Source organism: Amborella trichopoda, chromosome 2 (genome assembly GCF_054954075.1).
Source record: "Amborella trichopoda isolate Santa Cruz 75 chromosome 2, AtrichopodaSantaCruz75HAP2 v2.0, whole genome shotgun sequence".
NCBI lineage: Eukaryota > Viridiplantae > Streptophyta > Magnoliopsida > Amborellales > Amborellaceae > Amborella > Amborella trichopoda.
Genome location: NC_142337.1, coordinates 33,894,684 through 33,922,494, shown reverse-complemented (window position 1 = coordinate 33,922,494; position 27,811 = coordinate 33,894,684). Strand labels below are relative to the sequence as shown.

General features: G+C 35.7%; 1 protein-coding gene across 1 annotated transcript; it reads right to left on the bottom strand.

Moving 5' to 3' along the window:
- Positions 1-567: 567 nt before the first annotated feature.
- Positions 568-26,185, bottom strand: LOC18421675 (syntaxin-132). Its single transcript, XM_020661586.2, has 13 exons — positions 26,035-26,185; positions 9,348-9,458; positions 9,186-9,242; positions 8,009-8,057; positions 7,785-7,873; positions 7,616-7,689; positions 7,418-7,460; positions 7,273-7,333; positions 7,117-7,142; positions 6,950-7,027; positions 6,282-6,362; positions 5,855-5,920; positions 568-864 (listed from the first exon to the last, which is right to left on the bottom strand). The coding sequence occupies exons 1-13, from the start codon at positions 26,050-26,052 to the stop codon at positions 703-705; spliced, it is 915 nt and encodes a 304-aa protein (XP_020517245.1). The 5' UTR covers positions 26,053-26,185; the 3' UTR covers positions 568-702.
- Positions 26,186-27,811: the final 1,626 nt, after the last annotated feature.

Sequence of the window (27,811 nt, the reverse complement as noted above, 5' to 3'; positions counted from 1 at the left end):
AGACCGTCAATTTTCAAGATTTTCAAGTTTTCATAGATCTGCTCGATCTACACTATTTTTTAATCTTCAAATTTTATAATTCAAGATGAATTTTTTTTTTAAAGCCATCGAAAAGATTTTTTATACTGAAACAACATATTCCGGCACTATTTGAAGGTCCACCTTACTTTGATTGTTTAAGGCCTCAACCTTATACAAACCACACCCAAAACTAAATGAAGATGAAAATAATGTTATAATAATTTGAAACCCAATTAATAGCCCCATGCCCAAGCAAATAAAATAAAATAAAATAAAAGATGGAAAATAAGATATTGATAGTTCTAAACTCTTTTATGGAGTTTTCTCAACCCAAACATCGGCAATGGAAAAGAAAAACAAAGTCCTCATCATAATATGTTACTCACAACAACCTGATTTTCATGGGGATCTAATCAAAGGATCGACGTGCACCCAACGACATAAACAATTAATGATCCAATGAAATTTGCATTCCCCCTCTTTTTGGATATAATAGACAAAAAAAACCATTTTTTTTTTCTTTTGATATCTCCAGAAAAAGCGACAAGGACAAACTAAATATTATTTGTAATGCTAAAAGTATTCATTTAAAAAATTCACATTAGGAAGCGATCTGCTTTGTTTATGCTCCAATTTCATTCAATTATTGTATACAAATTTCTTTTAGTAGCAAGAACTTGATTATTTTTTCCAAGGCTTTAATATTGAAAGCAAAATAATTATTGCAATTACTATTAGGATGGAAATGGCAACACACATACACTTCCTGGACTTCTTCTGCAAGCTTTTGGCTCTTTGTAGGGCATCGGTCCCAGAATGCACACGGTCCACTGCATTTGTCACCTGTAGGTGCACATTATTAATTTTTAATCCCTGCATTTTCTTCATTAGTAAAAAATTGGCTTGTTCAAGCAAAAATTTTTTGCTTGGACAAGCGAAAAAATGGTCTTTGGATGGGGTTCCAAAGTTAAATTTTGATGGTAAGTTGATGGGTATGGAGTATGGTAGATTAATAAGAGATAATCATGGTAATATGAATGTTAAGTGTTCATAGCTGGGGTATTGCTTCAGCTAATAGCACTGTGATGATAAGGGGATGAGAATAATTCACTGGAACCAACTTGGTTCTATCATCATAGCAGAATGGTATTCTCCTTCTTTTTGGTAAAAATAAGTGTACTGTTAAGATAGGGTATTAAATTACTTAAATACCCTTATTTGTTCATGATTAAAGGCATTTCTGTTGATTGCCCAACTTGGGACTCCCTTGACCTTTGGCTCACCTTGTGGAGGCCTCTTACAAAATTGTGGATGCACAGAGTGAAACCCAGATATAAGACAAATGAACCAAAAATCTGTGTGTGTGTGTACGAGTGAAAATAACAAGCAAATAAATAAATAAAATACTATCAAAATTTATGTGGTTCATCACTTTAGTCTACATCCATGGGAGAAAGATCAGATCCACAATTAAAATAATAATTATAAAATCATCCATGAAGCAAGCTTTCTTGGGCTCTATAGTTTTTTCTAAAGGATTTCATTCTCTATGATTTCCTTATCTGAGGTTCTTCTCTCTCTCAGAGGCATCTTGATTTTGTGGAGGTTGTATCTCTCTGAAAGAAAATGTTCTTTCTTTCTCTTTCTAACGGGCTTCTCAATGTCTCTCTTCTTCTTCTACTCCCTAAAAGAATGCTTTTTGTATCTATGTTTCTTCTCCTCCTAGGCTCTCTATAACTCTCTCTATATTAGAGAGACACACCTCAAGAAGAGGATCATGTTAACTCGGGAAGAGAGAGAATGATCAATAAGCCTCAACGTGGGGCTCCCTTTTATGTGGGATGAGATTCGTTTTTCAGAATCTCTCCCTCCTCTCACGTTGAGTCTATCTCTCAACTTATTCTCATTTAATGGTTATCCACTACAACATCCCAATGAGTTATCTTAACACTACACCTAATTTTATTGAGGAAATAGTACTGATGCCCCTTCCTCATGAGATGAGACACTCAACAATCTCCCCCTCTTGTCCTAAGAGGGAGATTTTCCTTTTCAAATCAACCAAATGCTCAAATGGTACCAATGTCATCCACGCTTCTGCATGATTTTTGCTTGTCTCTGGCCAAGATCTTTGTCATCATATCCGATGTACTCCTGTCGGTATGGATTTCTCATAGTGGCAACAATTTGTCACCCTTCTGCAACTTTAACTTCTATAAAACATCTTCTCTTGCAAAAGTAAGTAGGTATCTCGAGATTGACTTCCTAGAGTCTAGTTTTTCAGCCATACTTTCATCTGTGTACCCATGTGACACATGTTTTCTTCCCCCAAAGTTCAAACACTTTTGATGGTGCTTTAAGATATCTGAATATCCAATTGACCGGTGTCCAATGTTCGTTGCCATTATTAGTGATAAACCTACTCAGTACGTCAATTGCATGTGTGATATCTAGCCTGGTGCACATCATAGCGTACATCAAACTTCCTACGACTGACACATCGGGAAATTTTTGCATTTCTTCATTCTTCTTTTCGGTTGAAGGGCTCTGCATGACACTTAACTCCCGTGCCTTCTTGCCTTTGGCAACTTTACCAAGCCATAGGAGTGATTCTTATGCAAGGATGCAATCTCATCTTGTATAGCTTTAACCCACACCTCTTCATATTTGTCAACCTGGGCTTCCTGGTAGCTTTTTGGTTCACTCCTTTAGTGTATAATATATACCCTTATGTGAGGTATCCGATAGGGTGTTTATGTCTACTAGAGGACCATTTCAGTTTAACTATAGGTGGCACTTCTTAAAAGGCCAGCTCCCCCTACTCCACATCACCTGTAACTGACATGTCAAACTCTTGGGACCCTACCTCTTGTGGCACTTCTCCCCTATCTTTATTTACTATGGTAGGAGGAACTATAAGACAAAATTCCTACTGTAAGTGGCACTTTATAGTTGTTTTGACTTCTTCACATCTTCAATGGTAAGGTATTATTATAGGACCACATCCCTACTCTTGATCACCTTCCTATTCTCAGAATCTCATCGCCTGTAGCTAAACTCTTCATCTGATTACCCTAGGAAGATGCATGAGTGTTTTCTTAACCAACTTGGATCTTTGTTCTTTGGGCACATGCACCGATGTTTTACAAGCGAATACCCGCAAGTGCAAATAATACATCTTTTTCAGCCCAAACTCTCGAAGATCTCATCATCAAGAGGAAATGATGGGGATCTATTTATTAGCTAGCATACTCTGAGGACTGCTTCACCCCAATTTTGATAACTTGACGGTAGATAACATGCTTGTAACTCTCTCTATATACAATTTATTCTCTCTGCTATACCATTACACTGGGGTATATGGCAATGTCTTCTCATGCCTTATGCCATGCTTGACACAATAGCTTTTAAAATCATTCGATGTATACTTCCCCTATTGTCAGATCTAAGACACTACTTAAGCAGCTTACCTATCTCCTTTTTTACCTTAGTATGAAAATTTTGAAAGATCTCAAAGACTTGATCTTTCCATTTCATTAACTACACCCACACCTTTGTTGAAGCATCATTGATGAAGGTGATGAAATATGATGTGCCACTAAGTGACTTCACATCCATGGGACCACATATGTTCGAATATACTAGATTCAGGACTTTCATATCTTTAGAGCGCTTACTGGAAAAAGAGATTCTATCTTGTTTTCCTAGCAAATAGTGGTCACATAGGGTCAGAATGCAATCTTGACACTAGGAAGAATATGTTATTTCTTAAGATTTGCAGTCTTTTTCCACTCATGTGGTGAAGACATCTGTGCCATAGGTCAAATGAGGGTTCTTCTCTGGAGCCATTGACTTCGCCATTGAAGACTTACACCTAAGTTCTGTAGAGTGAATAATACGTTTTACTGCTATGACAAGATATCCCTTCATTGGCTTTTAGTGTCCCTTGTCGAACACTGAGTGGTATACTTCATTATGATATTATCTAAATACCCTCTTGAGATGAGGTTTAGACGAATATCCGGTATGTATTTGACGTCCTTTAGCACTATCTTCATCCCAATATCAATTTTCATGTGTACGTCTTCGTTATCCACAATCTTTGAGGAATCACTATTCTTGATCTTTACAGAGCCAACATATCCCACTATGTAAGAAGCAAAATAGCATCTAAATGGGGTAACATGAAACGATTCTCTAGTATCTACAACTCAATCCGAGATACACAAACCTGATTAAATATTGATGCACCCGTCGCCAAAGTTTCTGACCACATCAATATCAGTAGTCACTACAGTGGTTTTCCTGTTGTCATTCTTGATATTATCCTCATTTTGCTCTTTTTTGAGCTTCCAGTACTCTTTCTTGATGTGCCCTTCCTTGCCACAATGAAAGCATGTGATCCCCCTTTCTTATCTTAAATCTTGCTTTATCAATAGATCGGTTTTGGTCCCCATTCCTGGACCTTCCTTAATTTATGACAAGAGCTTGCGAGTTCAATGTGTCGAAGGATCTTCTTCTCATCTCGTTATTCAGCAAGCTGCTAGTGGCCTAACTCATGGTCACTATCATATTAAGTGTTTGAGTTAATTACAGAGATTGCCAAGGTCTCCAAATTGTCTGGCAAAGTACCAAGCAAAAGCAGAACTTGTAGCTTATCTTCTTGGAACAACTTCATCGATGTGAGTTGGTTAACAATACTTTATGCCTGATTCAAGTGCTCTGCAACAAATCCCCCATCCCTGAATTCATGTTTACCAATTTTCTAATCAAGAATGTGTTATATCCTATGGATTTTTTCTCGTGCAAATCATGTAACTTATCCTACAATGACTTGGTGGATGCCTTCGTCGACACATGATGGAACACATTTTCATCCAACCATTGTCGGATAGTTCTGAGAGTTTTTCGGTTCAGTCTTTTCTACTCATCATCAGCCATACCTTCAAGCTTGCATTCCACCCCTTCAATGGGTGTGTACACATCCCTGAAGTATATAAGATCTTCTATCTTTGACTTCCAGATGTTCCAGTTATTCCTGTTGAGTGATCCTCCTACTCCCGGTACTGGAATCCATCTCTAATCCATGTACACATTCTTCACACCCTTCTCTTCTCCCTTTCTTGCTTTCATTGGTGGTTAGGGAGGATCACCGTCTGTTAAAGTCCCTTCGATGGTTAAAGTGCCTTCAATGGTTAAATTGCCTCCGTCGCTTCAGATGCCTTCGGCAGTTAAGCTGCCTTCGTCGATTAAAGGTGATTCCGGTGGTTGAGCTGCCTCTGTCGGTTAAGGCTGTCTCTAGCAGTTATGGTTGCCTTTGGCGGTTAAAGCTTCACCATCAGTTAAGCGTGGCTTTGTTGGTTGAGGGCCATTTTATTGGGGAAATAGCAACGGTTCCCATCCCTCATGAGATGGGACACTCAACACTTGAGTAATATTGGATTGGGTGGTTGGCATTTTTGGGCTGGAAATGGAGACACTGCCTAGTCCTCCTAGTTTTCTAGCATTTTAAATTTTGTTTGTTAAATATGGCATGGTTAGATCGAACTCAACTGAGTCAAACTAGGGGAGCTTGTTTCAGAAATTGCTAATTTGGCAACTCAACTGAGTCAAACTAGGGGAGCTTGTTTCAGAAATTGCTAATTTGGCAGTTGATTTCAATTTGAAACATTGATTATGACCACCTGAAGGATTTTATGAGGGGGTTGCATTTTTAAACCCCTCACTCTCTCGTAGTTACACAAATCTTCATTGAATGTATGCTTTATCCACAATATTTTTCTAATAGTTAAGGGAGAATATTTTCTTAGGATGCAAAGAGCAAGGAACGAACCTGAGTTTCAATGTTGTCCAGCAGTTCACCATGAGCCTCAACCAACACGGCCATATCGAGGAAAATCTGTAATATATAGAATAAATCCCTTGTGCAAAACTCTATCTTGAAATATTTTTAATACTCCCAAGTTTCGGATATGTAATCTCCTTAACTTCTTGACTAGTCTTTGAAGAAAAAAACGCAAAATAAAGATGCACTCTAGACATGCCTGAAAATAAATAATATCCTAATGTCTAACTTTTGATCAGTCACATCTAAGTGTATAAGAAGTTAAAATCATTTTTTTTTAAAGTGCATCAAAAAATTTAAGTTCCAAGAAGATTATCATGAGGGAAACAAGTCTATATGTAGGCACTCCCTTGAGAATGCGCTCTAGATTCAATGTCAACAAGGAATGGAGAGCATTTTAGAACTATGAAGTCACCTGATGCAAGTCAAGGAGCTTCTTGTCTATCTCATTAACAGCATCATGGCGTTCTTGAATCTCTGCCAATGTGTCCATGACCTACAATAATTTTGTCATGTAAATCCAAAAGGAAAACCAACCATATATAAAAGGTTAGATCCCATTTGGATGCCCAAACAAGTCTACTAGATGAATGGAATTATTTGTTAATGAGGGAAAAACATTTTTTTTTTTAGCTCTATGGGTGGTAGATTTTCATTGGAAAGTGAAGGAAAAAAATGGCTTTATTTTTAAGATTTCGTCTTCCCAAATAGAGCCTTAATGTTGCTTAAAGTATGAACATAACAAGGTCTATAGCGACTGGTAGAATCTCAAAAATGATCAAGAAAGATAAACATGTGAGCTTTGAGTACAAATTCGAAGAATTGAAATTGAAAGAAAAAAATGAATGCTTTCAATTAATTTATTCAAATTCCAACCTTCACTTAAAATTTCAATACTGACTAATATGATTTCTCTTTCAGCCATGGTTCAATATGTCATGCTTTTTCGAAAACAAGAAGAAAAAAGGAGAACAACGAAGCGAACTTTTAAAAATCCACCATCTTTTTATCTCAATTCATCATCAATTTCCATGTAGGGATATTTGATTTGACATAATGTTTTACAACAGAGAGTGGAAGCACCTGCCCTCTTCCGTGTTCCTGGATTGCTTTATGCAGTATCTGCTCACTATTTCCAGTCTCGATTAACTGGTCAATCATCTATAATATCCAATATTCACAAGTAAGAAATCTAATTATAAAAATATCAATTGTCAACCAATACCTTCCACTTCAGTATTCAATCTCACCTCTTCATCAGGTTTGGTTCCTGTAACTGCTCGAAACAGACACAAAAATGATCGTGACAAGAAGAAAGTGAGATTAAAATTAACTGCAACGTGGGACTATAGCTCACAAAAAATCAAAAAGAAAGGAAAGTGAAGTTGGTTTCGATGAGAAAGTACCAGTAAAGACCCTTCTTTCAACAACTTCACGATATCCCTCCCGAATTGTTTGTCTTAGCATCTGAAATCAGAAATAAAAATTACACCAAAAAATAAGATGTATCTTGAAAATATAGAACTAAAGCATTCTTGACATAGTACACACCTGAAACTCAGACATCTTTTCCCTCAACTTTTTCTTCAGAGCACTGCAGGAAGGACACACGAGTGACTTATAGGTGGCTTTCTAAACCCATGAAAAAGCTCAATTGTTTTTCTGATCCCTAGAAGGAGAGAAGTAATATGAGCATTTCTTTTACTAGGAAACATTAAAGTTGGAATTTAATAGCTACGTATGACTTACACTGTCATAATTGTTCTGGATCGGTCCACACCTGTACCTTTTTCACATCCTGGCTTCTTTCTGTTTGCCAAATTCTGAGAAGCGTAAATTGAAGTTTTAACAAGAGTTCCTTTTCATTATTCTTGTAAAATTGAAATGATGCATTCGGGCATGAAGAAAGATTATATACAACGCTGTCAATTTCTTCAAGTTCCAACTTGACACCACGGGCAATTCTACCTACTTCATGAACATCTTTCTCCATCCTTTGCTTGATTGCTGTAATGCGACATTTTTTCTATTTTTAAGATTACTAGCCATGAATACTAAGGCTGGGGAATGGGATGCATTAAGCATCATGCCAAAGAAAAGTGTTTGTAGCACAACGAGGTATAAGATTCCTCTGAGATTTACCTTTCATTGTAGATGCCTTAGTAACAGACTTAGATTCCTCATTGGCATCCTGCGCATATGTGAAAAGAGCTTACAGTTGAATGACGAGAATCATAGCATTTTAGATCGAATAGCTTTACCAGAGGTGAAACTGATTAAATGTTAATGTGATTTTCTAAAACAATTGCATACGTTTACTTGCAAACTTCAACGGACATTTGTTAGAAACATATAAGACATTCCGAAATTCCTCACAATCTTTGATTCTTTGCAACTCATGCTTCTTGACATTTATGTTTCTGAGCAACACTAGCAGCCACATCCCCGATTCTACATCCCCACTCCCATTTGTGTGGTTTCACACAAGAAGTGACTATAGGTCCTAATATTGTTAGGCCACCTTCTTGATTCCAAAGATCAGAATCATGATTTGGGGATTCAGCAAATATTTGTCTAAACTAGGATTTGGCCGATGAGAATCTTACGTGCCGAAGTATTTCTATGAACTTGTTGTACATACAATTTTGATCAATAATACTAGAAGTCAACAGATTCCATTCACTCTCTATTTTTTCATAAGAAATAATGGGAGAACACAACTAGATTTTTTCCATTTAAATCATAATTTTAAGAAAATTCTCTTTGATAGAAAAACTTTTGACTAAAAGAATGAAATTTCAAATTTTGACAGACTAAAATTGAGTCTCCAAGTCTTGATATTGAGTTACCTAGTGAAACACTACATGTTTTTAGATATATGATAGCCTTTATAAGTTCATGATAATCGTTTTGAAGAGAAAAGCCAAGAGTCATACCAAAAACGCAGAAAATAGGAATTACAAATAGATTACTATTTTGGATACTTCAGAAAGCATCTACCTATTACGATCATTACAAATTTTTATTTGTGAGAATTAAATCTCATGGTTGAAAACATAGAAATAAATAAGAACTTGGAATATTTTCTTTTCATGGAACACAAAGGACACCAAGCTATGTTCACTTGTTCAAACCCCATGTTATGCCCAGTAAGAACTCTCAAAATATGTTAACTGACATTTTTATGGAAAATGAACAAACGAGACAGAAGGTTAAGATTTGGAGATAACTCAAGTAAATAGTTCTTAAAATGCAAATTGCAACTAAAACTAGCAACCTTAACTTCCACAACAACAAGGATGATGGGGGCACCACTTACTTGAAGCTTTTGAAGATGCTTAGAGACCTTCTCAATTTGTTTCTCAATCTCTCTTACCTAAAATCATAAGTGACAACAAAAGGATTGTCTAAAGAACTAAAAAATTTCGAACAATTATGAAATTGTCTCATGTCCTTATGCATAATGTATCATGCTTTCTACCTGCTTGAAGAAACTTTCCATCCCCACATCTGATGCATTCCTAGCAAGCTTTGTTCCTAATTCTACATCTCCTTCTCTAGAAGCTTTTTTTGCAGGGGCCGCAAAAGAATCCTGCAATTATCCCTCAAAATATTTATGGGAGTTTCGAGCACAATTTTGCTAAACTTTGATTAAAAGCTATTTTAAAAAAAAGAAAAAGAAAACATAAGAAGCAAAAAAATAGCTACAAAGCATTACTCTTCCCAAGTTTATGAGCATTTCATTACGAAGGACAGAAAATCGGGACTCCCAATCTGGATTTCTGATTCATAGAGATGTTAGAACAAAATGATTATTTATGATCTCCAACGAAGCAGCTCAAATCCTATCTAAACTGCCACACATAGCAGACCACTAAATACTTTTTGACTCATGAAAGCTTACTAAACGAACCATAATATATTGTATATAAAAGAAACGTCTTTTCATAATACTTAATCACAATATCTATTAAATTCGTATGATAAAATTTCTATTTTTTTACTATATCATTACAAAGACTGTGTCACACTCTATGCCACAATTTTTTACTATAAACTCTTCTAATGGTATTCCCAAATAGTTCAAAATGACCCACCTATAAATTTTCCATGGAAATCTAACAAGTTGAATTGCACATTCCTGCACATTACAAACTGCAGATTCCTTATTGTTTGTCATATCCATTGGGTGTCTTGAGATGGTTAGAGAACTATAAGTTCAAAATATTTTATTCAGAATTCTATGGTTTTCCACAGATGCTCTTAGTGTGAGATTTGTATTTCATATAATTCACCTCTTGATTGTAGGTTACCATGAGCTTCCATTAATTGATTTCCTTTACTTTTTTTATTGATGAAAAGTACAATTATCTGCAAAAGGTATAAAAGAGAAATAAAAGAGAAATTTTCACAAGAGGACATTTGGTTTTATATGGAACTATTATAGAGTAAAATACGCATGGGTCCGCTTTAATTAACTTCGTTTGAAATTTACCTATAGGATTTGTATTATTGCTATTTGTATTGATTTTCTTTGTAATTTTTAAAAGGAAAATTGTTTCATACGGGGCTTGACCGTATTTCTACATATGCGGTCTAGAAAGTGTATAGTGTCCATCTTAAAGATGGATGCAAGTAGTTGTTCCATATAAAACCAATGGAAACTACCAGTCCAAATGTTTATTTACTATAATTATTATTTTTAGTTTTTAAAATTTATTTATTTATTCATATTCACGATCTCCATGTCAGAGATTACATGTCCTTAAAAATTAAGTCTTAAAGTCCATCTCAAAAATCGATTTATTTAGAGGCCCGCATTTTTATATATGCATGCTTGGGCGTATAGAAACCCGGTCTTTTTAAAAATGACCAAATTGCCCAGTTTTTTGATTTTCAAAATCCAGATCGACATGATTGAAATTAGTTATTTTAAAACTTTTGGATTATCCTAAAAATGTGAAACTTAGTTATTTTTTAGAATTTTTGCATTTTAAAGATCCAAAAATAGACACGTTGAATTATTATTAATTTTTATATTCAAATTTGAAATTCCAAAAATGTGAAAATTAGTTATTTTTAAATATTTGGATTATGAAAATGTGAGAATTCAAAACGTAAGTTATGTGCAAGTTTAGACTAATTTTCAGTTTTTGAACATCTTAAATATCTAGGCAAGTTTTTGGATTATCACAGTTTAGACTTCAAGTTCCAAATTTGTCATCGTACATATAACATCGTGACGCCAACAAGAGAGAGAACGGAGTTTGTTTTGTTTTTATATATATATATATATATATATATTTTTTTTTTTTTCTATTTATTTATTTTATTTTTTTTAAATAAAAACCTAGGTCTTTTTTTGGATTGTGAAAATCCAAAAATAAACTTAATTTACAAATTTTAAAAATCCAAAAAATAATAGATTGGGGACAAATGAAAAATAGCGGGCATCAGGTATGAATGTATATTTCAAATAAAAGGATATTTTTGTAATAACTGAATAATATGGTATGTGAACCTAATTTACTGGTTGTTATACTTTCGACACATCATATGTAACTCTCGGCATGCTCTTTTATGGTGCTATTATTATATTATTTTGTAGTACAATGGGTTTATCCTAGAGTTGTCTCGAGATCAAGGAAATCGTGACTTTCATATATCACTAAAATACAACCAGAGATCCGTCTAGCACTCCTCAAAATAGTGCCATCAAATTTTTCGAGTAAGTGAGCTTCATTAAGACAAGATACAAACGAAAAAGAAACAAAAAAAAAAGAGTAAAGAAAAAGCAAGACAAGCCCAAGGGGACCGGGAGGGAAGGACTTAAGGGTAGGGGGACAATAAAAATAGCGAAGTTAGCCAATCGGTCAGCGTCCGAATTGAATCCTCAAGCAGCATGCATGACATAGACTTTAAAATCCCTCAAATGTAAAAAAATTTCGCCCATAAGACTACTTAGGTGCCAAGGGATGGAGTTAAGGAACAAACACCAACTAATGACGTGCCATTGAAGGAGTATTTATTTTCAATGAGTATGTGCTCCAAAGGAGCGGTTATTCAATAGAGTGATTTACGTTCGAACTTGAAATTTTTACCTAAAATACGAAATGCTCGGTTTATAAGTAGAAATTAGAAGGACGGATAGTCAACCCCAATTTTTTATTTTTTTCAAAATTGTCCCTAGTTCGAGGATGCCATTTTGGGACCTCATTTTAATTTTATTTTTAATTTTTAGTAGGGGCAGTGCCCCGAGCTCTAGGGGCAGTGCTCAGGCGGTCTGAGGTTTGGATCCCCGGACCGCCCTCTAGTTCCTAAGCGGTCTGAGATTCGGATCGTCAGATTGCCCCCTAGTTCCTGAGAGGTCTAAGGTTCCCATCCTCTGATCACTCTGTATTTCTTATTTTTTAGAGAAAAACAACAATCCGAGATCGCCATCCTCAAACCGCGCTATATGTCTTATTTTTTCAAAAAAAAAAAAAGAGTGGTCTAAGGATAGGGACCTCGGGCCGCTCTCTAAACTGAGCAGAACTCATTTCCAAGACGGTTTGAGGTCCCCATCCTCAGACCGCTCTTGATTTCTTATTTTTTGAGATAAACAGTAGTCTAAGGATGGGGACCTCAAACCACTCAATGTCAGTATGACGATTCTAACTTCGGACCCCTTGGCCTTAAAGCTTGCAGCACTACCTTACTAACGAAAAACTAAAAAATAAAAAATAATAAAATAAAATACAGTGCGAGGATGAAATCCTCGAATCGAAAGGTAGTTTTAGAAAACAAATTAAAAACTCGAGTTCATCGACCTTCTTTGTAATTTCTGCCTAGAGCATTTCGTATTTTAGTAAACCACTCTATTCAATAAGTATATGCTCAAAAAATTGCATGTGATTGTCAAAATAAGAGCTGTACTAAATCTAAATTATCTTTAATGAGCATGCACGCTATAGTGACATTCACAACTATACAATAACGATGATAACAACATGTTGAGAACCTAAATCACTAGATCTCGCCGTCCAAAATATGGATAGTCTTAACATGAACATCTAGATCTCGCCGTTCAAAAAATGGAGCCTTTACAATACAAGGATAAGTATTTTATTTTTATTTTTTTGTTCATGCAGTTTACTACTTGGCGCAAGGAAATAAGTGTATATTGGTCCCAATAGAGCATATAGTCTTTGAATTTCATAAAGTCATAAAGCATGTCTATAGAATGATGTACTCCAGTTTTTTGAATAGTGATGATGAATTCCCATTACTATTTAGCAACTGCAAAGGTTCATTGCTTAGTCACAAGACAATTTCCCCTATTTAGGAAGTAAAAATGATAAGTGTGTTCCTTAGGGACATTTAACACCTCTCACATCAAAAAGCACATTTGAGGTCTTGGCGAAACTTCAAAAAAGTCTTTACTATTCCCTTACACTAAAATTATTAATCATTGGGAAACAGGCTGGTATCGTGGTGGAAACACCCAATACCCTAGTCACCATGGTGTAGTTTCACTCCTATTGAGATTACCCTACTAACACCTAATTCCTAAATTATTTGAAAAAATGGGTAAGGCATGTCTTCCCCACTGAATTACCGAAAAAAATTAAAAAAATAAAAAAATCTTAATCATTTTTTTAGGAAAATATTCATTTGGGGTTTGAAAATATATCCTCATTCCACATCCCTTGTTATTTTAGAGAGGCAATTTTGACTTATGTCATAACCTCTTTCCACATCCCTGTGTTAATTTTAGAGCCGCAATGGTCATTTCCCAAGAGGTATTGTTTACAAAAGACAGCAACATTAAAGTCATAGCAAATTACACCTACAAACCCTAGTGAAAATGGATTTTTGGTGCTGGAAACTCATAACAATCACCTAAAAGTTTATTTCTATGCTTAATTATAAAATATAGTGTTCTTAAAATAGTGTTAATTGAGCAAATCTATAAACAATTAAAGCTTTTTAAATAATGTTGATTGAAAAAATCCATAAATAATTAAAATCTTGACAATAGAAGCTTGAAAGCCTTTTTTCATATTCATACAGCTTAAAGTCAACCATTTGAAGAATTTTCTTGGCATTAAAATCGACCTCTCTATAAAGGAAATTTTTCTTACTCCACATAAATATGCTCTTGAAATCCTTCAGGTCGGCTACAGAGTATATACGGCTTCTTTCCCATTGGAATAACATCTGAAATTCACTAATTCTAATGGGGGACCAATAGATGATCCCAGTCGCTATCACCAATTAATTGGTAGGCTCATCTACCACACCACTAAATGGCCATATATTATATACTCAATACATATTCTAAGTCAGTTTATGCATCAACCTCATTGTCCTCACCTTAATGCTGCTTTGCAATTACTCAGATACATCAAAACTACATCAGGCTAGGGCATTCTCCTTTCATGTTCAAACAAACTTCATATGTCTGGTTACTATGACTTTGATTGGGCAAGCTACTATCCACCACTGGTTACTATACTCTACTAGGCAACAGTTCCATTGCATGGAAAACCAAGAAACAACACAATCTCAATATTAGGAAATATGGTCAATACACCTGTCAATCCCATTATTCAATGGATTTGTTCATGTGATATGGTCAACACAAGTTTGTTCATATGAAACAGTTTATCCCATGATCAAAGGGTTCATGATAATCTTGTAATTACATCAATCTCATAATTAAACAGATTACCTAAACTACTTTGAACTTCTATTTAAACTAAGGGAGATCAATGAAAAGTATTTGAATTTGTGCATTTGAAGCAACAATTATTAGTTTTTACATGGAGTGTGAAAATCCACAGGCTTTCTCACTCTTGAAAAGATCATGCCAAAGCTACCAAATTTTTTTGGTGATTCGTCTTTACTCTGAAAGCCATAACATGTGGCCCTTCTTCATCTGCTGTTACAGAACTTTTCCTGCTTCACAGTGAGTGGGAAGTGTCTTTTTCCAGTACTTGAATAATTGATTTACTCTCTCGTTTCGCTTAGGCTCTTTCACCTCATCCCAAATAGCAAGCCAGAGTCATGTAACCACTGATGAAATGGTACATGGTTTGCACCAGGCTGAGTTTGCTAACAGGTGGTAAAACTCCAAAGGCATCGCATGCCAAAAGGATAACATTCTTTGGGTGGGACTTTGCATTGAGAATGTATGCTATTGGCATTGAGAATGTATGCTATTGGGTAAGACGCTTGGCTACTTTCTGTTATAGATTTATCAATATAATCAACCTCTCGAGTGTGCTCATCGAGTATAGGGACTCCATAGCAAGTTACTGCTATTTTTTTTCTAAAGCCTTTTCTTCTTAGACCTGCAAACAAATATTCTCTCTTCATAGAATAGTCGTTGTTCTTTTTAACGAAATCTCTCTTTCTCTCTCTATTGAAATCCGTTTACCACGTGATAGCTAAAACTCTAATGGATTCAACTACTGTAAACTCCGAATCGCCTTTCTTTCTCCATGCTTCAGACAACCCAAGAAATGTCATTGTCTCTCAAACCTTAGTAGGTGGCAACTATTCTAATTGGTCCAGGTCAGTGAGCATGGCTCTTATGGCCAAGAACAAGTTTAGATTCGTCAATGGATCTCTTTCTAAACATGCTGAATCTAATGCAACCTTCTCTCAATGGGAACGCTATAATCAGACAGTATATTCACGGATTATTAATTCTATTCACACTGATATTAGAGTGTGATGTATGTCGAAACTGCCAGTGAAGTATGGAGTGATCTTAACGATCGCTTTTCCAAAAAAAAATACGCATTGCATTTAGCAAATCTCTCAAGATGATGCAACACTACAACAAGGTTCTTCTTCTATTGCATCTTACTTACAAAGCTTAAAGCTTCTTGAGCTAAATTGCAGTCCTATAATACTTTACCCCTTTATTCTTGTGGATTGGTTAAGGCCATAGTTGATATCCAATAGAGTGGGGAAGTATTACAATTTTTAATGGGCCACTATGAATCATGTCATGCTATAAGGAGTCAGGTTTTGCTTATGGATCCCCTACCCATAAGCAAGAAGAAAAACATTGAGATTTGCATGTCTAGCCTCTGTTTGTTGATGCCTCTGCTTTACTTGTTTCAAAGGCTTCAAAAGAATACCATTCTTTTGATGAACGTGCTATCAAAGGTCGTCCAAAGGAGAAATGCACATATTTTGGTAAAGACAACCGCAATGTCTCACATTGTTACTGTCTCATTAGCTTCCCACTGAAGAAGCCTAATCATCAAGGAGGCTACTATTCACCTAGGCATATTGCTGCCAATGTACAACAATTCCATAATGATGAATTGAACCCCTTCTTCAGTTCAAGATGCTTTAATCCTATTTCACAGCTCCTCTAACACGGCCCAACTCTCTCCTGAACAATACCGGCATCTCATCAGTCAAATAACAGCAGGTCCTTCCTCTTCTATAGCAACTTTGTAAGATAATAAATATTTTTTTGGTGTTTCTTTTCCTTCCAAATGGGTTATTGACACAGGGGCAAGCCATCACATGTCATCTTCCATTTCAAACTTCAATCATATTTCTAATGCCTCAACTTTACAACCTGTTGCCTTACCAAATGAAATCAATCTACCCATCTCATACACACGCTCTATTACTCTGAATGATGACCTTTCTTTGTCAAATGGTCTTGTTATTCCTTCCTTTAAATAAAACCTTTTATCAATTAGCTCGTTGACAAAGTCATTAAATTGTTATCTAACGTTTTATGCTCATTTCTGCTTCATTCATGACCTGGCAACACAGAAGATGATTGGAGTAGGTAGGGAGGTGCATGGCCTTTATTATCTTGAAGTTACTCCATCAAACCTCAAGACACCTTCATCCAACCATGGTTCTCGTGATTTATGGGACTGCATACTTGGTCATATTTCACATTCTCATTTAAATTTACTTTCCAAAACTGCTCCTTTTATTTTATCATTGAATAAAAAAGTTTGTACCATTTGCCCTATGGCATTGAAAACCCTACCATTTACTTCTAGTGCCATTACTACAAAATATGCCTTTAGCATGATCCACTGAGGCATATAAAGTGGATATCAAACTGCTTCGTTCTCTAGTGGTCACTATTTTCTCACCATTGTTGATGATTTCACTCACGCATATAGGTGTTTCTCATGAAGTTGAAATCTGAAACAAATACACACCTCAAGGATTTTTTGCCATGATTAGAACTCAATATCACCGTTAAATTCAATTAATTTGAATTCACAATAGTACTAAATTTATTTCTAATGACATGCAACAATTTTTTTTAAATAATGATGTCGTACACCAACATAGTTGTGTATCCTCACCCCAACAAAATAGAGTGGTGGAACAGAAGCACAAGCATCTTCTCGAGGTCGCACATGGATTTAGGTTCCAAGCAAATCTACTTCTTCAATTTTGGGGAGATTGCATTCTTATTGCTGCCTATTTAATTATTAAAATTCCTACACCATTGTTATATGGTAAATTCTAGCACAAAGTCCTCCTTAACAATAAACCTGATTTTAAGCATCTACATGTATTTGGTTGCTTGTGTTACACACACAACCCTAACTCACATCACAAATTTGATACTAGGGCTCACCCCGGCATCTTCTTCGAATATCCTTTTCATAAAAAAGGGTATTGCATCTATGATCTTCAAAGGAACAAAGTTTTTGTTAGCCGGGATTTTGTATTCCATGATCATATATTTCCTTACAGCAATGTCACCTTATATGAACCACCAACATCCAATATTTATCTTATGCGTATCCTTGACTTCTTACACACCACTGAACCCTATAGCATTATGCCTACTCTTCACCACTCTCCACCCATACCTAATTTGACAAACCAGACTTCAATCCCTCCCCCCCCCTCCAACCACCCTCACCGATCCAATCGCCCAACACACACTCCTTATTTGCAAGTTTACCATTGCCATATGGCCAATGCTCCTGTCGATCCCCTACAATCTTCCTCTTCCTTTTCAGGTACTACTCATCCTTTTTCTATTGTTTTATCTTATGGAAAATTATCACCTTCTCAAAGAGCATATTCTATAGCCTTATCTTTCACTAAAGAGACCCTACTAAAATCCCAAGAACGGTGAGATGTTATGGCTACTGAGATACATGCCTTTGAAGTAAACCACACATCTACTATTGCCACATTACCACCAAGGAAGCAACCTATTTGTTACAAATAGGTCTACAAAATAAAACATTGTCCCAATTGCACCATTGAACGTTATAAAGCCTTCTTTGTAGCAAAAGGCTATACAAAAAAGGAAGGTCTAGATTATCGTGAGACATCTGTTCCTTTCGCTAAATTAGTCATTATTCGATGCTTGTTAGCTCTTGCATCCATTAAGCAATGATCCCTCCATCAACTTGAAATTAACAATGTTTTCTTTCATGGTGACGTAGAGGAGGAAGCGTATATGTGACTTCCACCTAGTTTTGATACACATGGAGAGCATCGCGTCTACAAATTACAAAAATCTTTGTATGGGTTCTCACAAGCCTCTCGCAATTGGTTTTCAAAGCTATTTGTTGCACTTCATGATGCTGGTTTTCTTCATTCTAAAGCCAATTATTCCTTATTTCGTTAAAATTATGGCCACAAAAATGTTTGTGTTCTCATCTATGTCGATAACGTCATCATAATAGGAAATGATCCCATTGGTATCGACCATTTAAAACAATTTTTGCACTCTTGCTTCTACATCAAGGATTTAGGCCCTCTCAAGTACTTCCTTGGCATAGAAGTGGCTCGATCCCTGAAGGGAACTTTTCTCCACCAACGTAAATACAAGTTAGAAATACAACAAGTTATAGGTATCCTAGGATCCCGCCTAGCCGCCTTCCCTATAGAACAAAACCTTAAGTTAAATTTTGAGGATGGTGACTTGGTAGACAATCCCGCTTCTTGAGGAAGACTCATTGGATACCTCATATATTTGACAATAACTCGCCTAGACATTGTTTTCTATGTTCACATCCTGAGTCAATTTATGCAAGCACCACAAAAGCTACATCGTAATGCTACTATTCGGTTGCTTTTCTATCTCAAAGCCTCTTTAGTCATGGCATTCTTTTGGCATCATCAATTAAGCTTCACATCACTGGTTATTGTGACTCTAATTGGACAAGTTGCCTCATGACCCATTACTCAACAAGTGGATATTGCACATTCCTAGGGGATATCCCAATTTCTTGGAAAACCAAGAAACATAAAACAGTGTCTCGTCCTTCGGTAGAGGCTGAGCATCACTCCATGACAATTCTAAGCTGAGAATTGACATGGTTAAAGTATATTCTCCATGATCTTGGAATTCCTCATAACAAACCCATTATCATGTTCTATGATAACAAAGCCACCCTCCATATTGTTGCTAATCCAGTTCTTCATGAGAGAACTAAGCACATCGAACTCAACTGCCATTTGGTTTATGAAAAGCTCGAATATGGACTGTTAAAAACTTCTTACCTCCATATTTCCAGCCAACTTGCAAATATCTTCACCAAGGCCCTTGGACAAGAATGCTTCCAACACCTTATAGGCAAGTTGGGCATGATTTCTATTCATGCTCCAAATTGAGGGGAAGGATTAGGAAATACAATCAATACACATGTCAAACCCATTGTTCAAGTGATTTGTTCATGTGATATGATCAACACAAGTTTCTTCATAAGAAACAGTTTATCTCATGATCAAATGAATCATGATAATCTTACAATCACATCAATCCCATAATTAAATGGATTACCTAAACTACTTTGTACTTCTATTTAAACTAAGAGTGATCAATGAAAAGTGTGTGCATTTGTGCATTTGAAGCATCAATTATTATTTTTTATAAGATCTTTTGTCGAAGTTGAGTACCCATGGCCATAGCCTGCTGGGAATTAACCTAATAAAATATTTACTACTGAATTTTGGCATTTCTCATCCCGAACCCACGATTGTAACCACCGAGAATTTTTTCCTGGCGAGAAAGAAGGGCGAGGCAATGAAAAACCAAGAGAAGGGAAAGCATGTACGAAAGTAAGAAGAAAGAGTAGAAGGTAACACCATGCGTATTAAGGTAACGCCGTGTGTGAAGAGGAGGTAACGCCATGCGTGTCAAGGTGTAATGCTGAGCTTGAAGAGAGAGAAAGAGCAGTGTCATGGGTGTAATGCCTGACATGAAGATAGAGAAAGAGGCAGTGTCGTGAGTGTGAGAAGAAGAAATTTTCATGAATGGCTGTAAGATGGAGCAAATAGACTACCGCCATGAGCGCAACGCTGTGCATGTAGCGCTGTGTGTGTCACCGTCGGGTATGAACGAGATTGCCACTTGCTAGATGCATGCTGCCATGTACGCCAATTGTACTTGTGCATGTGTGGCATTTGCCACTTGTCTAGCCTAGGACAGCCACCCCAGCCAGCAGGGTACTTAAGCCCTCTTTCTCACGTGCCATTCATTCCTACACTCTCTCTCTCACTAGAGCACCACACTTTGAGCTTTTTCACCTTTGTGCCCACTGTGACCCCTTGTAGCAACTGATGGAAGCTTGAGTAGACTGCCAAAAGGAGTTTTGAGGCACCTTTCACACAAAGTAAGTAGATTAAATAATCCTTGTACCCATATTTTTGAGGCATGAGATTAGGGATAATTTTAAGTGCGAATGTTGAGGAAAGAAGTGATTACATGTTAATAGAATCAGGCACTGTTTTTATAGATTGAAGCCTTATTGCTTGATGCATTTTAGAGCTGTAAATTACTATATTATTTGTGAAAATTGGTAGAAAAATGCCCTTGTAAATCTATAGTAAGAAGGAAGGAACTCCATGTTGTTATCTTTTGTGAATGGAAATATTTTTGAGCATTTGATGAGGCATGTCCTGTATACACTATGGAATTCTAGGAAGTTTCTATGCTATTGTAATGAATATTTGAGTAGACAAATGAGGCCCAAATGACCTCAAATCACTGCCATTGGAAAGATATATGAGTCTACTAAAATTTTCATGTTTAAATAATGTTTAAATTCTATATAAAGGAGAAGTTATGTCTCAAAATGTGTAGATATGTTACTGTTAACAAGTTTCACCTAGTTTATCACTATCACTGACGTTGCTATGGGACTTTTACTATTTGAAAGATCTCTGAAGAGGCTTAAAGTTGCATGTTGAAAGCATTTCGAAATTTCTCCTACTTTAAAAGTTATGCTTGAAATCGTTAGAGCATATGTTATTGTTGATAGATTGTTACCAAATTTTGGAACTATCACTTCTGTTGTCACATACTTTTAAAAGGCTAAATGGAGCCCAAATACTTTCAAATCATAGTTTTTAGAAAGATCCACATTCTTAAACTTTGTTTGGAAATCATCTTGAAATGCTTCATGGATTGAAAGTTATAACTGTGCTAAGTAGGACATGTAACCGTCCCAACTGCATATCAGATTTCAGATGGAATGCCTCAATTCTATTAAGCTTTTGAAGGGCCAAACTAGGTCCAAACACTTTCAAACTACCCCCATTTGAAAGATATATGTGTCTAGTGTAAAATTGATTTTAAAACTATCTTCGAATTCCTAATGGATCAAAAGTTACAACCCTATTTATAACTAGACATCAGTGTCTGAAATTGCTAAAAATGTGACACTGTGATACTGATACTGTAAGCCATATTGATACAAACCAATACGCAATGGGCCACCCATTAGTAGTGGGTACTGTTATACTGTGACAATTGTATGTGACGAATGCATGTGATAGGTATCATGAGATAAGTGCATGCGATAAATGTGATATGAAGCACTATGCAATGGGTCATCCAATGATAGTGTGATGTGATTTGATATAATACTGATATATGTGATATGAAGCACTATGTATTGATAGTATGATGTGATTTGATATAATACTGATAAATGTGATATGAAGCACTATACAATGTGTCATTCATTGATAGTGTGATGTGATTTGATATAATACTGATAAATGTGAGATGAAGCACTATGCAATGGGTTATTTATCAGCGATATGTGATGTGGGAGCATGGACTTGTACCACGTTGATATGTGATGTGGGAGCATGGACTTGCACCACGATGATATGTGATGTAGGAACATGGACTTGCACCACGATGATATGTGATGTGGGAGAATAGACTTGCACCACGATGAGACCTTTCCCTGACTCCTGATGATAGGAAGGGAGCTAGGATGTCATATGAACTTGGGAGGGTCACTCTCCCCCTAAGATATATGGGCAGTATCCATTGGGACCCCTTTGGTAGTGTAGCACTCTCTAGCGGAGATGTAAAGAGAGGGTAGTGTCTTGCAAAACCAAGAGCCTATCAATAGCCCCAAAGCGCATTAGGGAGTACTTGTGTGTGTGAAAACAATACAAAGTGGGCCACCCACTTGTCATTGTTTTCCCTCTTGAGTGATGGTAGAGGTCTTAAACAATAGGATTGGCTTAGCCTGATGAGTAGGACTTCTATTTCGAGAGTGGGTGGACTAGGGAATGAGTTAACTAGTAATTGTGGTGTTTGGTTGAGCATGTGAATCTATTAGAATTGGTATTGTTAAATGAATAGATGATCTCGTTCCGTATCATATTTAGTGACACAATATATTATTGTTGCACTATGAATTATCTGTGGCACTGTAATAGATATGGCTTTGACATATGACTCATATTTTACTGAGGATTTTTATAATATCTTGAAATCGTTATGAAATGATATTCATAGGCAAGGAAGCAAGGTGTTATGATCCACTTACTGGGTTTTATAGCTCATTTCGTTTACTTCCCTCCTTGTAGATTGGCAGCTGCAGGTTGAGGATGTGCGAGAGGTGATTGAGGTTGGCAAGTAAAACTTTACGGTCGTCGAGGGGGCTTCTTTAGTATTGTAGGTGTCTGTTGGCTGTTGGTGATACAGTTGTTTTCAAATTGTATATGCTATGTTATGTTTGTGAGGCCTTGTTGCCCTAGACCAATTGTAATATTTTGGAGTATATATATATATATATATATATATATATATATATATATATATATATATATATATATATATATATATATATATATATATATATATATATATATATATATATAACCTTTTAATTTTTATTACCTGAATTTTTCTGTGGCCCTTGTGGGAGATTATGTTTTATATTGTGATTTGCTCTGATTTCCTTCTTTTAAAATGCATTGAGTTCACTCCCACCTGAGTGGCATTTGCGACCTCTAGTTGCAATTCCACACTCTGTCACCCTCCGACAAGTACAGTAGGGTATCAGGGGGTGGGGTCGTGACAATGATACTCTATTTAGACAATCAGTTAGCCCTGCACATTGCCACTCATCTAGATTATCATGAAAGGACGAAACACATTGAAATCGATTTTCATCTCTTCCAAGAAAAAATTCAAGACACCCTTCTTTAAACACCATACATTCCAACTAGTTATCAGAATGTCGTTATGGTCACCTATGCCTTGGGAAAAGATCTGTTTCAACTTCTTAAAGAGCAAGTTGGGCATCAATAACGTTCATGCTCCAACTTGGGGGCTGTATTAGGCAAGTTTGCAAATTGAAAACAACAAGAATTAAGGTTAATCCCATTATCTCCTTTCCTTATCTTCTCCCTCAATCTTCTCCGCAATCCCAATAATTAAGGGATTTTTGTTGTAAAATTTGCATTGTATTATCTTCACATTCCATGAATGAGAAAAATGCAAGCATCCAAATTTTTTCAAAACAAGGGTTCACAGCTTCCACGTCCACTTATCTGTTTTTATTCTCAGTCATTTTTCCAGGGCTCATAGGTTTCCATAGATTTCTTGAATTCCAAATTTTCAAACATGACCTTTCTGACACCCAAATTCCTTGAACCCTTCTCAAGAAGTTCACATTATTATCACATTTTCTATAAATAATTGAGAGTTGAAAGGCAATATTCCTAAGTTTGCTTATTCGATATGTTGTTTTCTACATAAATTCCACGAAATAGAATGCGCATATTCAATAAGGAGCACCAAGAACATTCTAGGTACAAACTATAGACCATCTAAATTTTAAGTACTATAGGCACAATGAGGCTGCATTCCATAATCCGTCAAGTTATTCACATGAGAGCAAATAAATTTTAGAGTCAATTATGTACTCACACAAAAAAGTAGTCAAAATACAAAAAAAAGTCAAATTGACTTAAAAATTACAAGGAATGTTGGTTACCGTAGACTTTTAAATTTTTCCAAAATACCCCTCAGTCTGGGGATACCATCCCCAAACAGTTTTTTTTTCTTCTTTGTGTCCTACGTTTTAGGATATTTGGCGACCAATCTAAGGTTCCCATCATCAGACTGCTCAAATTGTGATGTTATATCCCATTATAAGTGGTCCAAGGACGGAGATCTCAGATTGCTCGCTTGGCTCAATCTAGTTAGCAATCCGAGGTCCCCATCCCCGGACTGCCCACACTATGGTGCTTGACCACAGTATAGGTGGTATGGGGATGGAGACCAAGGACTACTTGTAATGCGATGTAACACTACAATCTAGGCAGATGCAAGAGTACAATGTGGGCAGTCCGAGGATGGGGACTTCAGACCTGTCGCCAATTGCCCTCAAACATAGAACAATTAAGAAAACTGAAAAATATAAAAATAAAACCAGTCTGAGGATGGTATCCTCGGACCAAGGAGAAATTTAAAAAATCTTCATTAACCGATCTTTCTTGTAATTTTTGAGTCAATTCGACTCTTTTTGTATTTTGCCTACTTATTTTTTTTTGTGTATATAATTGGCTTTAAATTTTAAGGAAAAGTATACAATGAGACCATTTACATTTAGTACAAGGCAGTCATAACTAATCTTGACCATTGGATGTGAAATAGGGTGGCTGCATTTATTCCATTGACTAAGCTCAAACTTCAAAAGAATTTTTTTTGAACTTTGTGATACACCCAAACTATTAGATTTTACATTAATTAGTTATGGAATTGTATACAATGAGATTATATAAAGAGGTCACAATTATTTATATAATCATTCGATGTGAAATTTAATAGTTTGGATGAGTCACAAGGTTTAAGAAATTTTTTTTGAACTTTGAGCTTGGTTAATGCAATAAATGTAGCTACCCAATTTTACATCTAATGGTCAATATTAATTGTGACCATCTTATACCAAAGAAAAATGATCTTATTATATTCTTTTTCATTTGCTATAAGTAATTTTGACCTTGTACCAAAAGTAAATGGTCTCATTGTATACAATCCCAAATAACTCATTGTTCTACAATCTCAGTATCAAGGCCTGTGTGGAGATAATTGGAACCAATCCTCAATTTCATAGTGACAAACCCATAATAACATAGTGGGTGCTACCAGCCCTCTAGTGAATCAATCACCCATAATAACATGGTGGGTGCTACCAGCCCTCTAGTGAATCAATCGCGACTATCATCATCATCATCACCATAGTGGGTTCTACCAGCCCTCTAGTAAATCAATCGCGACTATCATCATTATCATCACCATTATCATGGCAGTTTTCTCATCTCAAGTTCTAGCTGTGAGTTCTTTTTCTTTTTGGTCAGGTAACAAGCATGAGATCAAATATTTGGACGTAGTTATTGATCTCAAAACATGAAGAAATTGTAAAGAAACTCACAAATAAAATCTAAGCAATGAATCAGAGAAAGAACACCTTATCCAGCAAATTCAAAGAACTCCTGGGGATTGTCAATCATTCCATATAAACCATCCAAAGTTTTGAAACCCAAGAATTTTATAGTCGAACTTTTTGGTAATTAACATTAATAGTGAATTGCCTTGGGGTTCTTCCGCCTACGCTCGATAGAGAAGCATAAAGGCAACTAACATGTTCACATTTTTTCTTCTTCTATCTGACATATCGAAGAACCCAACCTTTTCAAGATTTTTTTTTTGCTTCATTCGATTGCCAATTAAAAAAAAAACATTACAAGAAAATTAAAAAAATGAATGTTAAGATTAAAATTTTAATTCCACAGGATTCATTCATATAATATAGATCTATTCAACTGTAACAAAAAAAAAAAAAAAAAAAGGAAGAAAAGAAAACGCGCAAAGAACAGAATTCTACAGAGAGAGCGACAGAGAGTACCGTGAGAAGGTCGTTCATCTTGGAGAAAGCAGATTGCAGACACACAAGAGAGACTTGAGATAGAGAGAATGGAGGGTTTAAATGAGAATCCTGATGTCGCTTAATCCGCCAAAAACAAGGAAGTTGGTGAGAGAAATTCAAAGAGGTAACAAACAAGAGTAAGTGGGACATGAGCTAAACTAAAGGTGGCCGGCCTTTCTTAAGTGGGAAATTGCTTTATGATACGTGTATCAGCAGTGTAGGGATTTTTTTTGTTTTTGTTTTTTATTTATTTTTAACATTAACAAGCGGCTATTATTAACTAAACACAAAAACAGATAAAGTTCCAAGGGGATCAAACTATATAAAAGAACATCACAAGAAATTGGTAATCACTAATGAAGATCGAAAGGAACCTCCCTTACAATTTGATGCAAGTCATCCCACCGTCCACAATCAAGGACAAGAGTGTAGAAATGATATTGTTTCTGCTGAATGGGCCTATCTGCTTCACTTATTCTCATTTTCAGTATGTAGTTGTATGAATTAGTGTTTGATTACTCGGACGATCTAACTCGGACTCACCACTATGGTGAGCCTGAATATCCTCGAGTTGGGTGGTCAACTCAAGGACCTTATCCAAAAAAAAAAATCAAAGAAATATAAAAAATCCAAAAAATAAGAAATTTATTTCTAAATTCTTTTTATGTTTTATATCATTTGGACAAAGATAGGAAAGTGTTTTGGTCATGAATACTTATGTTTATATTTTTCCTTATTTTTAGATTATTTCTAAAATACTCCCTGTCACAAATGATTTTTTAAAAATCCATTTTTCACTACCCTTTTAAACCTCATGTAGATGGGTTTTATTTAGTTTTACTTTGAGCATGTTTTCCTATTTTTTAGATTTTTTTTGTATCTTTTAATTTGTTTTTAACACTTTTTGGCTTGGTCGGGGCCTTGCCCAACTTGGGTCGAGTAACTTGGACTTAGCCCGGGGATGGACGGAGTAAGTTGGACTGGGGTCAAGAATGGGCCGTGTCCATCCCCCAAGTGGTGAATTTGGACACTAGTATGAATAAAACACATAAGGAACTTGTGTGTTGCACGACTATAAGAAAATAAAATCTAATAAATCAGATATAATTACATTGATATAGATAAAAAATTGAATTATGACCCATGTTTTCTATAAGGAAAAAGTTTATATAGAGCCCAGGCTCTAAACAATCAAATTAGAACCCACTTCAAAAATTTCACTAGAAGAGGTTGTTTTGATGCTTAAATATCTCCAAATTGATCATCTCGACATCAAGATGTGTGGACATGATAAAAAAAATAGATTTCAAGTTTTGGAAATAATGTATCTTATAACACATTTTTGGACCTTCAATTTTCTAGATTTTCAAGTTTTATAGATCTGCTCGATCTACACTATTTTTGAAGCTTTAAATTTTACAATTGAAAATAAAAATATAATTTAAGGCTATCCCAAAGTTTTCTAGTATTGAAATAATATTTCTCGACAATATTTGAAGGTACGCTTTACTTTGATTGTTAGAGCCTCGGCACTATACAAACCGTACCTTAAAATATATTTTCATCACTAATAAAATTTAAAGCTTAAAAAATAGTGTAGATCGAGCGGATCTATGAAAGCTTGAAAATCTTGATAATTGACGGTACAAAAATGCATTATAAGATGCACTATTTCTAAAACTTGAAATTTATTTTTTTCTCATGTCCATGTATCTTGAGGATGAGATGATAAATTTGAGGATATTGCGCATCAAAA

What these genes read in the sequence shown, in the direction of transcription:
- LOC18421675 (XM_020661586.2), bottom strand. An exon ending in TTGAAGAAATTGACAGCGTT is followed by an intron (nt 7,690 to 7,784) that starts GTATATAATCTT and finishes TACGCTTCTCAG; the next exon opens with AATTTGGCAAACAGAAAGAA. An exon ending in TGAAAGAAGGGTCTTTACTG is followed by an intron (nt 7,143 to 7,272) that starts GTACTTTCTCAT and finishes TGTTTCGAGCAG; the next exon opens with TTACAGGAACCAAACCTGAT.